The sequence below is a fragment of the Sorghum bicolor genome, chromosome 2 (genome assembly GCF_000003195.3).
Source record: "Sorghum bicolor cultivar BTx623 chromosome 2, Sorghum_bicolor_NCBIv3, whole genome shotgun sequence".
NCBI classification, from domain to species: domain Eukaryota; kingdom Viridiplantae; phylum Streptophyta; class Magnoliopsida; order Poales; family Poaceae; genus Sorghum; species Sorghum bicolor.
This window is the reverse complement of record NC_012871.2, coordinates 5144602-5161070: the sequence shown is the minus strand read 5'-3', so window position 1 is coordinate 5161070 and position 16469 is coordinate 5144602. Positions and strand designations below refer to the sequence as shown.

Below are 16469 nucleotides of genomic sequence, written 5' to 3'. Positions count from 1 at the left end.
TACTCGATCCACTTGAGGTGGGGTAATGTCGGCAAGCATCTAATCCCATGTTAGAGGGGCAAAACACAGCCTCGGTTGTCGACGATGATGGCAGAGAAGGCTTATGTGGACGAACCACTATTTGTTTAATGAAGCTTGCATATGCTGAGCTCCTAGTCCAATTGGCTATTGGGCACCGTATCTGATCTGTAGCAGACTCAATCAAAGTAGGCGGAGTGAAGAACATGAAGTATTAAGCTATGACAGACTAAAAAAATAGGATAAAATTTTGGTTTTTGAATGTTAGGTATAAATATAGATTGGCTTTAGGTACATTCGGATTTGTGAGGCACATTGCACCCTCAATTATATGTTTTTTCTAAATGCTTATTTATTGCACAATATGTTATTCACATGGGTGTGGTTGATTTAATTTTTACTTTAAAGACAAAGGCAAAGCTATAGTAAATTGGAAGGACTGCATCTTGCCGTTTGGTTGTATAGATTTGATTGATAAAAGTTGCTTATATGATAGAATTTTGTTTGATAAAGGACGCTTATATGATAAAATATGCTATTCACACTGGAGCGTACAAATGAGACAACAAGCTAGGTTTGCACAGTATGAGCACCGGATCAACATGAGAATAAGAAAGTCAAAAACTGGTTTTACTGAAGGGTATGGTACATTTTTCAACCTTCACGTTGCAAGTCAATCCTAGTTTTCAACCTTGAATAATAAAACTGGATAATGGACAACCCCTAACTATTCCAAATAGAAATTTGTTCCTCTATCTCGTTCCACATGTGGTTTTCTGTTTTCTAAAAATAACAAAAAACTGGTTTGATTTTTTTAAAAAACATAATTAATTTATTTTCAACTAGACAATTATCAAAACTTGTACCAAATTTATTCTAAAAAATAAATATGCTCGTTTATGATTTATGTATAGTTATTTGGAGCTGGTTTATTTCTATTCCTATCGCTTTATTGTTTGTAGTTGTGCTCATTATCTACTTAAAATAAATAATATTAAAATAACTCTAATAGAGCACCAACAAATACATATCATTTTTTAGGAAAGTTGGAATTATTTCATGTTTTCTAATTTAAAATAATCAAATATCAACTTTTAGAGATCAAACAGGATATTTATTATTTTTAGAAAACAAAAAACCACCGATGAACAGTTAGGAGACCAAATTTGTCAAGGGTGTCTTTTACCCAATTTCATTATATAAGGATAAAAAAATCTGACATGCAACTTGGAGGTTGAGAAATATACTTTACCCTAACTAAATCCTAAACTTCCATTGTCATAATAAATGAAACATTATTAACAAATAGTTTCACGATTGATTTATCTCTTCTTTTCTTCTCTGGTTCATTTGGGTTTCTTTATGTACATTTTGGGTCTCAATCTATTCCAAATTATAAGACACTGTGTCTTTTCTAAATACACTGCATTTGCTCTGTATATAAATATACATTATATGTTGATAAGCAATGTATCTAGAAAAAAAATCAAACGTCTTATGATTTTTGACAGGTTTAGTATTTCTCAATTGGCAGTCTATATATAATATATCAACCAAAATTGTTTCACAGTCAAACTAATTTTCTTTTGCGAAGAGGGAAAAAGTAAAAAAACTCTCCAGATTTATATTTGTTTAGTTCCCAAAATTTTTTGGTTTTGGGCATTGTACCACTTTAGTTTTTATTTGGCAATTATTGTCTAATCATGGATTAACTAGGCTCAAAATATTCATCTCGCGATTTATAGACAAACTGTGTAATTATTTGTTGTTTTCGACTATATTTAATGCTCCATGCATGTGCTGTAAGATTCGATGTAACGAGAAATCTTAAAAAAAATTGGTTTTAGGGGGAACTATATCTGCATATAGGAAACCACATATTGTTCAGTTGTCATTATATCAACGAGCACTACTAGCAGCAGCTTTGCTTTAGTTTGAGTAGCCAAGGAGCACTACTGTGTGCAAGAGCAACGACAATAACCTGCTTTGCTTGCAATAACATGAATTTGGTCCTCCAGCTCGTTCCAAAGGTGGTTTTCTGTTTTCTGTTTTCTATTTTCTAAAAAAACACTTGTTTGATTTCTAAAAAAATCATAATTAATCTATTTTCAATCGAAAAAATTATCAAAACTTGTACCAAATTTCATCTAAAATAAAGGAATGTGATCGTTTATGATCTATATTTAGCTATTCTGAAATGGTTTATTTATGTTCCCATTGATTTATTGCTTGTAGTTTGTGCTCATAATTTATTTGAAACAAAAGGAGCTATAACAAATAGATAACATTTTTGAGGGAAATTGGAATTAATTTCATATTTTTCTTAATATTAAATATCATTTTAGAGATCAAAGTGGACATTTATGATTTTTAGATTATAGAAAACCACATATCAGGTGATTAAATTTGTCCAGTTTTGATAGTTAGAGGGTGTGTGTTACTCACTTTCATTATTCAAGGATGAAAATCTGACATGCAACTTGGAGGTTAAAAAATCCTTAACTAAATCCTAAACTTCCATTTTCATAATAAATGGAACATTCTATAAATATTAATAAATATTTTCATGGTTGAATTTTCTCTTCTTTTCTTTTGCGGTTCATTTTGAGTTTCTTATGGACATTTTTGAGCATGGTTTAGTATTTCCTCGATTGGCAGTCTACATATAATTAGAAAAGATTACTCGCAACGCTCGGTGCGCAGACGACACAGGGCACACCCTCTTCGCCGTCTGATGCAGGGTTGTGGCCGTCTAATGCGCTCCCACGCGCCCGTGCCTTATTCCCCAACGCCCTCCCACTATAGGGCATATGCCCGCGTCCGCGCATATGAAAGTCGCAACACCGTTGGAGATGGAGGAGATGCTACCACTCAGGCGACTAAACCGCCGCCGCCCACATTGACGACCTTAGAAGGAAGGGATTTGGGGGAGGCTAGCCAGGCGGTGGAGAGGCCGACAGGCGGCTTAGGGGTCTTGGCGACGGTAAAGGTAGCAGGCTAGGACTAAACAGGGGTGCCATAGCCAGAGGTTGCCACGGCCGCATGCAAGAGGGGATAGGGTAAGAAAGTGGTCGTGCGCGCGACGGCGGGAGGTGAGGAGGCAGGGGAATTTTGAGGAAGGCACTGGAGCTGAGTCGAGAAGGGTTGAGGGTAGCGTCGAAGGAGCGAGCCGGAGCCAGGCGGGGTGAGGAGATGGTGGGGGGAGCGCGAAGGAAGAAGGCGAGACAAGGAAGAAGATAGAGTGCAGGGTGAGAAAGAATTCAATTATTGCATAATGTCATATTTTCAGTATGTCAAGTTTGACTAATTATATATACCAGCAAATATGCCCGTGCATTGCAACGTGGGAGAAACATCAAATGGTCAAAGAAAGTGATGACATAATGTTACATATCTATTTATATTTACCTTTGTACTTTTATTATTTTCAACGTGCTCTAATGTATATAGGAGATTTTGTATTGAAAACCCGAGAAAAATTTCTATTATTTTTCCTCTTTTCCACCGGCGTTGAAGCCACGGGCTGATTCCGGATCATGGATAGATTGGCAGACAGAAAGTTGAGCTGATTTCGGATCGCGGACAGAAAGTTGCGAGACTGAAAATTTCATAATTATATATTAAGAATAAAAAAATATGAATAGTTTTGAGATAAAATAAGTATCATTAGATTTTTCATAAGATATTTTTTAAAATATATTTATTGTGTCAAAAACATTAATAATATTTATCTACCTATTTGGTTAAACTTTGCATTTTTTTACCGAGAATGCACCCAAGTTACATTTTTCTTTGTAGGGTAACTTGTTTGGCAGTCGAACTAATTTGATTTTGTGAAGAAAAAAAAATCTCCAGATTAGATTTATACTCATGCCAAGCACGTGATCAGTCCTCTGCTGGCTCACGCGAAGGGGCACCTCCATTCGTTCCCAACTCCAGCTCCGCCACCACTACCATCTCCAATCTCCTGCCTCAGTTGGCTCCATCCCAGCGCCGAGCAGCATTTGCCACCGAATCGGAGCGACGGCGCCGACCATGTCGAGCCGGACGTGCCTGAAGAAGCTGAAGCGGATCATTGGACGGCGCATCCGCTCGGGAAGCCTCAGCGCTGAGGCCGCGCGCCAACTCTGCAACGAGGTGCTCCCATCGATCCAATATCGTTCCCCACCACCGGCCGCTTCAGCAGCCGCGCGCCGGTGGAGAGCCGACCGCCGCCCTTCCTGGGAGCTGGAGCAGTTCATCGGAGAGTGTTACCGCTCGGGGGACCTCGGCCCCGAGGACGCACTCGATCTGTTCGACGAATTGCTTCACCGAGCGAGGCCCGGCTCCATTTACGCCCTCAACCAGCTGCTCACCACGGTCGCTCGCGCCCCCGTCTCCTCCTCTGTGCGCGATGGCCCTGCGCTCGCCGTGTCCATGTTCAACCTATGGCCCGAGCGGGCGCCAAGAAGGTGGCTCCAGACATAGCTACCTTCGGCATCCTCATCAGCTGCTGTTGCGACGCGGGCTGTTTGAACCTCGGCTTCGCTGCATTGGGGCAAATAATTAAGACGGGACTGAGGGCAGATGCCGTCGCCTTCACGCCCCTGCTCAGGACCCTCTGCGCCAAGAAAAGGACGAGTGACGCAATGAATATTGTGCTCAGGCGGATGCCTGAACTTGGCTGCACCCCCGATGTCTTCTCCTACAGCACACTTCTCAAAGGGCTTTGTGCTGAGAAGAAATGTGAAGAGGCTGCCGAGCTGATCCACATGATGGCTGAAGATGGAGACAACTGCCCACCTGATGTGGTGTCTTATAGCACTGTAATCCATGGGTTCTTTAAAGAGGGAGATGTAGGGAAAGCTTACACCCTGTTTTGCAAAATGCTTGATCATGGGATCCCTCCAAATGTTGTGACCTGCAATTCAGTCATTGATGGCCTATGCAAGGTTCAAGCAATGGACAAGGCCGAGGCAGTCCTTCAGCAGATGATTGACGAGCATATTATGCCTAATTGTACTACATATAACAGTCTGATCCATGGATACCTCTCTTCAGGACAGTGGACGGAGGCAGTCAGAATTCTCAAAGAAATGTCTAGAGATGGGCAACGGCCAAATGTTGTTACTTACAATATGCTGATAGACTGTCTTTGTAAATCTGGATTTCACGCAGAAGCTAGAGAGATCTTTAATTCTATGATTCAGAGCGGTCCAAAGCCCGATGCCACCACTTATGGAAGTCTGCTTCATGGGTATGCTACCGAAGGCAATCTAGTTGAAATGAACAATGTCAAAGATTTGATGGTACAGAATGGAATGCGATCTAATCATCATACCTTCAGCATAGAGATCTATGCATACTGTAAATGTGGAAGGTTAGATGAGGCCAGCCTTACTTTTATCAAAATGCAGCAGCTTGGATTCATGCCAGACATAGTCACCTACACCACAGTTATAGATGGGCTTTGCAAGATAGGCCGGCTGGACGATGCAATGTCCCGATTCTGTCAGATGATTGATGATGGATTGTCTCCCAATATCATAACATTTACGACCCTAATTCATGGGTTTTCTATGTATGGCAAATGGGAAAAGGCTGAGGAACTATTTTATGAGATGATGGATAGAGGCATTCCTCCTGATGTCACTATCTTCACTGCAATGATAGATAGGCTATTCAAAGAAGGAAAGGTTACGGAGGCCCAAAAACTCTTTGATTTGATGCCACGTGCAGGAGCTAAACCTAATGTTGTTTCTTATAATACAATGATTCATGGGTATTTCATAGCTGGTGAAGTGGGCGAAGTGATGAAGCTCCTTGATGATATGCTCTTGATTGGCTTGAAACCCACTGCTGTTACCTTTAATACTTTACTTGATGGCATGGTCTCTATGGGATTGAAACCTGATGTTGACACCTGTAAGACTTTAATTGATAGCTGCTGTGAAGATGGCAGGATAGAGGATATATTAACTCTGTTCCGAGAAATGTTGGGCAAGGCTGATAAGACTGACACTATCACGGAAAATATAAAACTGTGAGTGTCATTTACAGAATTGATGGACTGCCATTGCCATCAACATCTAGCACCAAAAAGGGGATGCCAATCAAGAAAACTGGAGGAACAAGTATTGAGGGAGATGGCCAGCAAAAGGGCACTAGCAGTGATCCCTGAATTGTGTTAGATACAATAGGGAAGGTCCTTAATTTTGTGCAAAAAACATGAATTATGTCGTCCTCTTCTATTTATAATAGTGACATGCAGTACAAACTTGTAGTGGTCAGGCATAAAAAACTATGTTGATGCAATACTTTATGATGGGCAGAAATGAGAACATCTTTGACATTGTCATGCAATTCTTTTTATCAACAATATGTAACAGCTTTATAATGGTCTTTATTCATTCGCAGATTAGCAACTCATGTGTATATCACATCACATTAAATTACATATGGTTCACTAAACTGCTTTATCAGCAATTCCTAGCAAATATTGCTGATAGTCCCCTTGCTTGTGTCTACGTAGCCACTGAGTTGCTGTCACAGTTCTGGTGCGGTTGCAGCTCGGTCCATGCAGCCAAGCCACCACGAACCAAGATCTTGGGGGGGCTTCAGTTCAGACTTCAGAGGATTTTATCAGTGCCCCTGGACATGGCGAAATTATTCTCCTAGCCAGCAGGTCCAGTAGCACTCACGGATGCACCAGCTGCTGTAGGCCACTGCAATACTGAGAACAAAACAGTAGCCCTTAATCCAGAAGAAAATAGGTTTTTCTACCTGCAGTAGCCCTTTTTTGTTCCTGGCGATACTGAAGTAACCCCTACAGTTATTCCCAGTACTGAATATTGTGCTGCTCCCCAAGCTTGCTCATCTGCACATGGGAAACCTCATACGTACTGTTTAGTTGTCATCATCCATCAACGAGCACTACTAGCAGCAGTGGAGTTTGACAGGGAGGAAGAGAACACTTGTGGCGGAGCTGGACAGAGGGCGCACGCAGCAGCAGCAAGAAGCCCACCACAGCGCAGGCGCCTGCAGCAGAGCTAGACGGAGGACGCACACCGCGGCAGCTGCAACAAGTGAGAAGCGGCTGCAGAGGATATCGGCTGGAGTATCTCAGTCACGGTTTGTAACAAGTTTGGATTAAATCTAAACCCAAACAATGTATAGCTAGCTAAACATACAATTTGATAATTCAGGAACGAGGTTGACACAGCTTATAACAAGGACAACTTTCGAGAACATGATGATATGCCAGGCCAGATGATTGATAGTATTGGACAAACGCAAGAGAAAAACAATGAGCAACAAATATATCAACCAACCAGGAGAGATCCCATAGCCAAATATTACAAAGCCAAGCGGCAGTGCACCATAAGCATCATGAACAGAACAGTCGCAATAACACAGCACAGTGATTGAAGGATTCAGGGAAGGTTGCCAGAAAGCAACAAGTGCACATATCCCAAGCATAATTCAGATAACTGGTTCAAATATGCAAATACTATGTTCTCACGGAAATGCACAAACAAAACGGATATGAAACGTCTCAAAATCCCACAGGGTAACTTGTTACGATGATGCAGGATAAAACAGATTGATAGGTCCTCTTTCCTCTCAAGACAGGTTCAGCAACACTACTACTCAAAACTTAACTAGAACTCACGCAGATCACTGCGTCACACCGAGCCACTTTGTGAAGTTCTCAAACTCAGTGTAGTCACTGTCTGAGATCATGGTCTTGTACCATGCCTTGCCCGCAGCCTTGACCTTGGCAGCCTCCTCCTACAACAAACCAACATGTAATGTTCAGTACATGGTTATCAACAAACAAATGATACAGCTTCTGATATATAGAGTTAATCAACAGTGATAGGATCAGTCATGTCTTTTCAAGTGCTGACTAAAACAAATAATCCAAATTCTGAACAAGACTGACCATACAGAAATATAGGACTTTCAGTCAAACAAACTGGTCAGATGGCACTAGGATGTGGGGCATTTCAGGATATTCAGGGAATAATTCAAACCATCATATAGCATTTATTCTAACCAACATTCCAAATAAACAATGTCCAAATATCAATAGTTCAAAGCAAAAACACAGCAGGTAACAAGAGGCATCAAAATAATATGTTTTCAACAGAAACAACCACCATTCTTAGAATGGTTACACATTTAGATCACCCAAAGCCTAGAGTGATCACAAAGTATGTCCAAGAACAGGACACCAGTATATTACTAGTATTTCTCCAGCCATCTACAGAAATATAATACAAGCAACACAAAATGCCTAACAAAACTAACATGGACAACACTGAGCTAGAAAATTATCTATCAATTGTACAGTACAAAACAACAGTTCTGGATACAACATTAAACCAATACACATCACTATACTGACAAGAACCAATACTGCAAAAGCATATAAAATGGACTAATTCATGTGTGGTGCTCTGTAACTAGTTGACACAAAGCATGACATAATTCGCAACATTATCACAAATGTACAGCAAACAAGTTAAAGCTACACACCAGTATTCAGTAAACAACAGATAGAACAGAAACTGTACTAGACCTCACCAGTAACAATCAATACCACAAACTACAGAACTAAAAAGATCACATCTAAGTTACCATATCTAGTACTGATAATAGAAATGTAGGAGAGCAAGAAGTTATCATACCGGGCTAAGCTTGGTCCTCTTGGAGTCGAGCTTCTCCTTCCGGGCCTTGACACGGGCAGCCTCAGCAAGGGTGGCCATCTTCCGGGCAGTGCCGAGGTAGGGGTTGAGCTTGAGCACAGCAGCCATGTTCTTGAGAGGGTTCTTCCTCTTCTCCCTGCGCTTCACCTCCTTGTTGAGTGGCTTCACCACAGACTGCACCTCGTCAGAGTTGATGATCCTGCCCAGGTCAGCGTTGGTCATCTTGGGCCTCGGCAGAACGAAGCCCTTCTTCTTCAGGGAGGGCGCGTCAAAGCTCCCATAAACCTCCTCTAGCTTCTTGAACGCGCTCTCGGTCCAGATCACAAAGCGCCCGAGGTGGCCACCAGGGGCGAGGTCGAGCAGGTTGAGGCGCTCGACGTTGGCGACATCCACACCGGGGAGGTTGCGGAAGGCCTTGACGACCTTGGAGCCCTCGGTGCCATAGACGATGAGCGGGCCCTTGCGGTTGATGTAGCGGCGGTTGCGCATCTTCCCCTTGCCGGGGCGGATGGCGACGGAGTCCTTGGCCTTCTCGGCGTCGGCGTAGGCGCCGATCTGCTTGAGGATCTTGAGCGCCTGGGAGGTCTTCTCGATGGACTCCGCCGAGTCGGAGATGACCAGGGGCATCTCTGGGACGGTCTCGATGCGGTGGCCGCGCGCCTGGACGAGGGCCGGGACGGCGGTGGCGGCGAGCGCGGAGGCGACGGCGACGCGGCGGAGGTTGATGTTGACGCGGTGGTGCCACTTGCGCCAGATCTTGGTGGGCGCGAACATGCGGCCGCCGCGGCACATGTTGCCGAAGGCTCCCTGGCCGGCGCGGTGGGTGCCGCCTCCCGGGACGCGGGGGATACGGGACACGGCGCGGCCCGTACCCCAGGACTCGGCCGACGTCTGGTGGCCGGCGCGGCGGGAGACGGCGTAGGGCTGGCGCTTGTTGCAGGACAGCAGCTTGTGGGCGAAGCGGACCACGTCGGGGCGGATCGGCGCCCCGAAGACGGGCGGTAGGGCGATGCCGGGAGCGTCGGTCACCATGTCGCCCTCCAGGGCCTTCACGGTCACGAGGGGGCGGCTGAAGGCGACCATGGCGGCGGCGGCGGCGGCGGCTAGGGTTCGGGCGGCGGCGGCGGTGGAGCGAATGGAGGCGAGGCGCGAGGGGAAGAGGCTATATAGGTGGAGGTGACTAGGGTTTGTGTGCGGGGGTTAGTGGAAGCGATCTGGTCCGTTGGTGTGAAACGAGCGGTGGGATTTGAGGAAAATCGAGTGGGCTGGGCCTGGACATCTCTGTCGCATGGACTGGACCAAGCTGCGGTGCTGCCATAGCCCTTTACGGAGCCCATGGGAGGCCCAGCACGTAAATGGGCCCGTGAGAAGGAAGAGCTGGTTGAACATTTATGTGAAATTCAAGAACAGGAGGATATATTGACTAGAGTCTTTTTTTTCCCCCAAAAGAACTCCATTTTTTACCCCATTGTTTTATAGAATGTTTCTTCCTGACTTGTAACAAAAGCTCAAATGACACGGGTGCTAGACAGGCGCGAAGCCAAAGATTAATATTGATGCAGCTGTATTAAATAACTCGAGTATAATTGTTTGTAGCGGTGGCCGGGGACTTTGTGGAACCCCTCAGGGCCTCTGGAAGTAACAGCCAGATTATTGTTTTTTTTTAGAACAGCCAGATTATTGGTTGCCTCGGTTAAACATAGAGAGAATTATTTCCTTGGCTCTTGAAAAAGTGTCTCTTAGTTTTTTAAGCCTTTTTTTTGTCGAACTTGATATTTGAACCAGATTTGAGTTTTGCTTGTTTTTATGGCACTTCCGTTAGCTTGATGAGATAACGGGGTTAAGTTATACACGAAAAGACTATTTTGCCCTTAGCGCTGAATAAAAATAGCAGCAACCTACATATGTATTGTACAAATTTTTCAAATCGCTTAATATTAATAATTTCACAATGTGGTCTGCAATAATTTTTTGAAGCATGAAATCATTATTATATATATATATATATATATATATATATATATATATATATATATATATATATATATATATATATATAAATAATAATTGTCATGTCCACAAATTCATATTATTGTTGTTACGTATGTGTGCATGGGGTTGTCACGAGCAGTAGCCTACATATTTTTATATGTATATTTGTCAATTCAAGTGCACATGGCAATTATTATTACGTATGTGTGCACTTGAATTTATAATTATCATATACAAATATATATTGTCATGTGCAAATATATATAAAAAATAGTGACCCATGCTTCAAAAAATTATTACAGACCATATTGTAAAATTATTGATATTAAGCCATCTGAAAACCCGTATAGTGCATATATAGGCTACTACTCTTTTTCATTCAGCGCCAAGGGCAAAATAGTCTTTTCGTGTACTACTTAACCCTGGTACCTCATCAAACTAAGGAAGGGCCATAAAACCAAGCAAAACTCAAATCTGGGCCAAATAACTAAGTTCGGCCAAAAAAGAGCTAAGAAACTAAGAGGCACTTTTTTTAGAGCAAGGAAATAATTCTCTCTTAAACATAAGAGTAGGCCTGGGCAAATTACCCGATACCCATTACCCGTACCCGAATTACCCGGATCCGGACCCGAATTACCCGAACCCGAGGTACCCGATCCTAAATTCGGATAGTGATTTTGATTACCCGAAATTAGTTTGGGTAATTCGGGTAATATCTTCCGGTACCCGAATTACCTGAATATTTGTCTATATCTTTGTATTTATCATGTGTTGTTAGTTAAATATTAGAATTTATCAATTTATTAGAATATAATTCTCTTTGTTTGAACAAGTGATAGTAATATATTATTCTCTACAAAATGCTATTGAAATTCTATACAAATTGCTGCTGAAATTATATATAAATTGCTATTAAAATTTTGTATAGTGTGTTGTTTTTTGAAAATTCGGGTAAATCGGGAATACCCGAACCCGAACCCGAATTATCGGGTACCCGAAATTGCGGGTAGTGTTTTTTCAGGACTAATATCGGGTAACAATTTTCATTACCCGAATTACCCGATCCGAAAAAATCGGGTAACCCGAATGCCCAGGCCTACATAAGAGGCGGATTGTTGGGGGCCTTCTTACCGGACGGATTGTTGGGGGCTTAAGGTAATATTAGGCTCCTATTTTTTTAATACATATCACATCGAATGTTTAGATACATGTATGAATTATTAAATATAGATTATTTATAAAACTAAAAACATAGGTAGAGGTAACTTATGGGATAGATCTTTTAAGCATAATTAATTCATGATTGGACACTAATTATCAAATAAAAGAAAAAGAGCTATCGTCAGACTTTAACACCTCCAACCAAAATACCCCTTATCCAGGAAATGAGAGAAAGAGCAAAGGGCTTCTGAAGGCTGATTTGATTTGATTTTATCTTATTCAAGAAGGAATATAAATACAATCCAATGTTGATGCTTACAACTTAGCTATAAGATCTTTGTATGATGCAATAGGTAGAAAAAGTTTGTTTTTTATTATTCCCTAGAAGGCAACTTTAAGTAACATTAGAAGCTGCCTAAGGGTCTGTTTGGCAGGACTTTTCTCCGGCTCCGGCTCTAGTTCCTCCAGAGAAGTTGTGCAAAATGTTTTTCTGAAGAAGCCATTTTTAAGTAAAAAAATAGAGGAGCTAGAGCCGTTTTTGCGAAACCACAAATTATGGCTTCTTCAAAACAGCTCTGACTCCTCTAGAGGAGCTCATCGTGAGGAGTCGTGCTAAACACCCCAGGTATAAGGTGATCTTCTCCTAACTTTTTTCCTCGATCGAGCCATTCACCCATTTTTCATTAAGAGAAAAAAGTTCTCAGTACAACCATGCGCTATCACGCAAGCGAGGAGCCTTCATGACACAAACCTAGCTATTAGATTCACTAATAGAAAATTACATAGAAAAGTTGCTTTGTGACCTAAACGACAAGACAAAAGCGACTCCTAAAAATAATATAAATAAAATGATATAGTTTTCTGCCCCCAAAAGAAACTAGCAATTGCTCTCAACGTCACTAATAAACTAGCCTGTTGGCGTACTTTGCTAGCTAATAATGTTTTTCTCTCATAATAAATCAGCGAACAATATTTTCAGTTATAGTTTTTCAGACCAGTAAATAGACTCCAAGTGATATGGATTTCAACATCCATGATTTGTATATTTTTCCTGTTGTATGTTATACTCCCATCTACAGGAAAATGAAAGACCGGAGCATTGTGTTTATGTCTTTTTAAGAGAAACACATTTTGCCTCTTTTTCGCAGGAATATACTAATTCAATTACACTTGGTATCTAGAATACCAAAGGCAAATGATTCATGTTTCCTCTGCTTTTCCCATGAAAAATCCTTCAAACCAAAACAGGGCCTAAATCGGTACCCAGTAGCCACATGCACCCAAACTTATTGTTGAATTAGTCTAAGGATACTAATAATGCATGAAAGGAAACATTGGAACGATCTAATTTGCAGAGTTATTCACCCTAGCTCTCTCATGACACTGAGAGCAAGTGAACGTTCCAATGGCTCGCCTCAATCCATAGGGATGCATGTGATCTCCTGCCGCCTTCCAAGCCTACACCAACATACATAGTAGCTTACAGTAAACATACACATGCTCTTTTTCTTCCGAAACATGAACATAGTCCGATTCCTTGTAAGCAATATGTTAAGAACACTCTTGTTTTTCTTCTTCTACATTTTCCTCACCTTCCAAGACATATTTATATGTCACCATTGGAGGATAGGAGCCCGGCCAATTCATGAGTCAATAACTCATATAGAAGCATGGGCGAATCTATATTCAAAGGATTGGGTGCGGCCGCACCCAGAGAAAAATAAAAAACAGTAGTGAATACTAAATTTTCACTATATTTACACACACATGTCATAAAATCTTGCACCCACAAAGGCAAATGCACCCCTCTTAGATTTGCTCTAGCTCCACCACTATATAGAAGGTCAGGCAATGTGACTTAAGAACTCCACATGATATCAAGATGGGCCTTGTTTAGATCCATTTTTTTTGGATTTTGACATAGGATGGGCACTGAAGACAGGGAAAGTTAATCCTTCTAGCATAATTCAAGTACAACTGGTTTTAGAGCATCTTCAGTGGTACCCCATATCTCTTTCCCCATCTATGTTTTTTTAGGAAAAAGAAAAAAAACTCATATCCAAGAGTAATCTATATTGCTTCCTTATCTATTGGCAATTGGCAAATAAGCCAACATCGTGCATAAAAATACATGCAGCCTTTGTCACGCCCATCGCTCCTTGATGCAAAATGTACAATAGAGAAAGAATATACAAAAGTGGTTACGATAGTTTAGAAATAGTATAGAATTACTGATGTAAAATTGTCTTCTATATTTTATAAGTGGATTATTGGAAACACTTAGAGATAACTTTCTTTTTTTCTGACAATACCTTTTTAAGGGTTGTAAAACTATATGTTTTTTGGAGGAAAAAATAGGATACTTTTAGAGCGTGTTTGGTTGGACGCAGTTAAATGTAACAAATACTATAACATTTTCGTTTTGTTTAATGATTAGTGTCTAATCATGGACTAATTAGACTCAAAAGATTCGTGTCATAAATTATATGCAAACTATGTAATTAGTTATTTTTTATCTATATTTAATACTTCATGTATGTGTCCAAATATTCGATGGATAGGAGTTAAAGTGTACCGATTGCAACGGGGCCTTAGAGCAAGGCTAATAATGCAATCCACTTTTGGCTGGAAGGTTCCTTTGTAGCATTCAGTCAGCAGTGTGGTTTATAAGAGCACTCCCAATGCAGAAATCATCATAGTTTCTATAGATGTTAATTGTAGTGCCACCTAAGCGTTTTTGCTGATGTGGCAAGGTAATTATTGAAGAGAGAGAGTAAAAATTATAGAAACTATGTCTAAGTTAGAAACCATGTCTACACGAGATCCAAGACCCAAGACATGAAGTGATATAATTGGTTGAGAATAGGAAGAGAATACATATAATTGGATAAAAAATAAAAACTATCTATTAGAACTATGATTTTTATATATAGTGTTATAGAAATTAATAGTTATAGAAACGCGTTGAGACCGCGCGTCCCCAACGGTGAAGAAATCGCCAGCTTTGCTTAAATTCTATTGGCTGCAGAGAAGTGTGTCGTTGGTCAAAAGAAAGAAGCTAGCAAGAAAATGTTGTATTTCCACCTTTTTTAATGTATTCAATAGGAAAATTGCTGAACATATTTATTCAATTACACTTTGGTGCACAAAACTGCTAGCAATCTGGCAATTATGCACCCAAACAAATGCCTTGATCTACTTATTAGTAGCATGCTTAGCTAGAATAAGGATAGCACAACTACATGTCCCACCTCTTCCCACAGAACTTTACCAAGCAGAAAGGGACACATGTGGGACATTGCCGCAAGCCAGACAAGTGTGACTTGTGTGACTTGTGAGTTGTGACCAACCCATGCTGCCCTACAAGGGCCGTCACCAATGCCATCCGAGACAAGACATCAGCCCACCATCAGAGACACCAGCCCCCCCCCCCCCAGGGGCCAAGCTACACTATATTGATAGGGGCTGCAAATGCACCTCCAGAAAACGTAAAAACTGTTGATTTGGTTAATATTTCACCATATAGCACACTAAGGATATATGTCTATGCACCCACACGCCACATGCACCTCTCTCTAATAATTTGCTTTTGTTTCACAACTGCTCATACTTGTGAAAGCACTGTTTCTAGCTCACATGGGGATACAAGTTAGTCTAAAATTTTGGGGCAACATTTGTTATATGGATGAATATAATGGATTGAACATAGTACGGCTGTGCTAGGCCCAAATCGCTAGAATGTTAGTTGGGAGAAAGTGTAGTGGGTCAAAAGAGAAAGAAGCTAACAGGAAAACGTTGTGTTTTCTTCATGTTTTACAACTTATTTCAGTTTTTAATAGGAAATATGTTGTGCCTTTTCCTATTAAAATTAAACATACGTATTCTATTAAGCTTTGGTGCACAAAACCACTGGCCATATGACACAATTATATATGCACCCAGACGAGAGCCTTGCTCTACTTATTAGCACTATGCTTAGCTAGACCATGGATAGCGCAACTACATGTTCATGTTTAATTTGTTCAACTAATAACAACGAGTGAAAAAAAAATACATGAAAGCATTAAAACTTAGACCTTGTTTAGTTCACCCCAAAAATCAAAAACTTTTTAAGATTCCCTGTCACATCGAATCTTGTGGCACATGCATGAAACATTAAATATAGATGAAAACAAAAACTAATTGTATAGTTTGCCTGTAAATCGCGACACGAATCTTTTAAGCCTAGTTACTCTATGATTGGACAATGTTTGTCAAATAAAAACGAAAGTGCTATAGTGTTCAAATTTAAAAACTTTTTGGATCTAAACAAAACCTTAGTCTCTCAAGTTACGTTGACCTATGTTGACCCATGGATCTAGGCACTACGCGACACACTAGGTCTAAGTTGCAAAATATGCTCTCATCCGAAGGATCGGAATGCACCTTATCAACCAAACAAGAAAGGAAATGCAAGTGTACCTATGCTTTATTATGCATGCTCATTTTCTCCAATAGCCTCCCAAACCTAGACCTACATTAGATGGATGCTTTGCCTTGGAGTTGAAGCCATGCAAAGCGTGGGACAATAATCATATACTCATTTTGAAAGCCCCAAGAAAAGGAACT

At 41.0% G+C, this 16469-nt stretch overlaps 1 protein-coding gene and 1 pseudogene across 1 annotated transcript; one reads left to right on the top strand and one right to left on the bottom strand.

Annotated features, from left to right (window-relative positions):
- Positions 3814–6389, top strand: LOC8060741 (annotated as a pseudogene).
- On the bottom strand, positions 7419–9851 carry LOC110432557 (60S ribosomal protein L4-1-like). The gene is made up of 2 exons (XM_021453257.1): positions 8691–9851; positions 7419–7788 (listed from the first exon to the last, which is right to left on the bottom strand). Exons 1-2 carry the CDS (start codon positions 9789–9791, stop codon positions 7675–7677), a joined length of 1215 nt encoding a protein of 404 aa, XP_021308932.1. The 5' UTR covers positions 9792–9851; the 3' UTR covers positions 7419–7674.

Coding starts and splice junctions, on each gene's coding strand:
- LOC110432557 (XM_021453257.1), bottom strand. CDS start 9,791: ATGGTCGCCTTCAGCCGCCCCCTCGTGACCGTGAAGGCCCTGGAGGGC. Junction 7,789..8,690: donor AGAGGACCAAGCTTAGCCCG/GTATGATAACTT, acceptor GGTTTGTTGTAG/GAGGAGGCTGCCAAGGTCAA.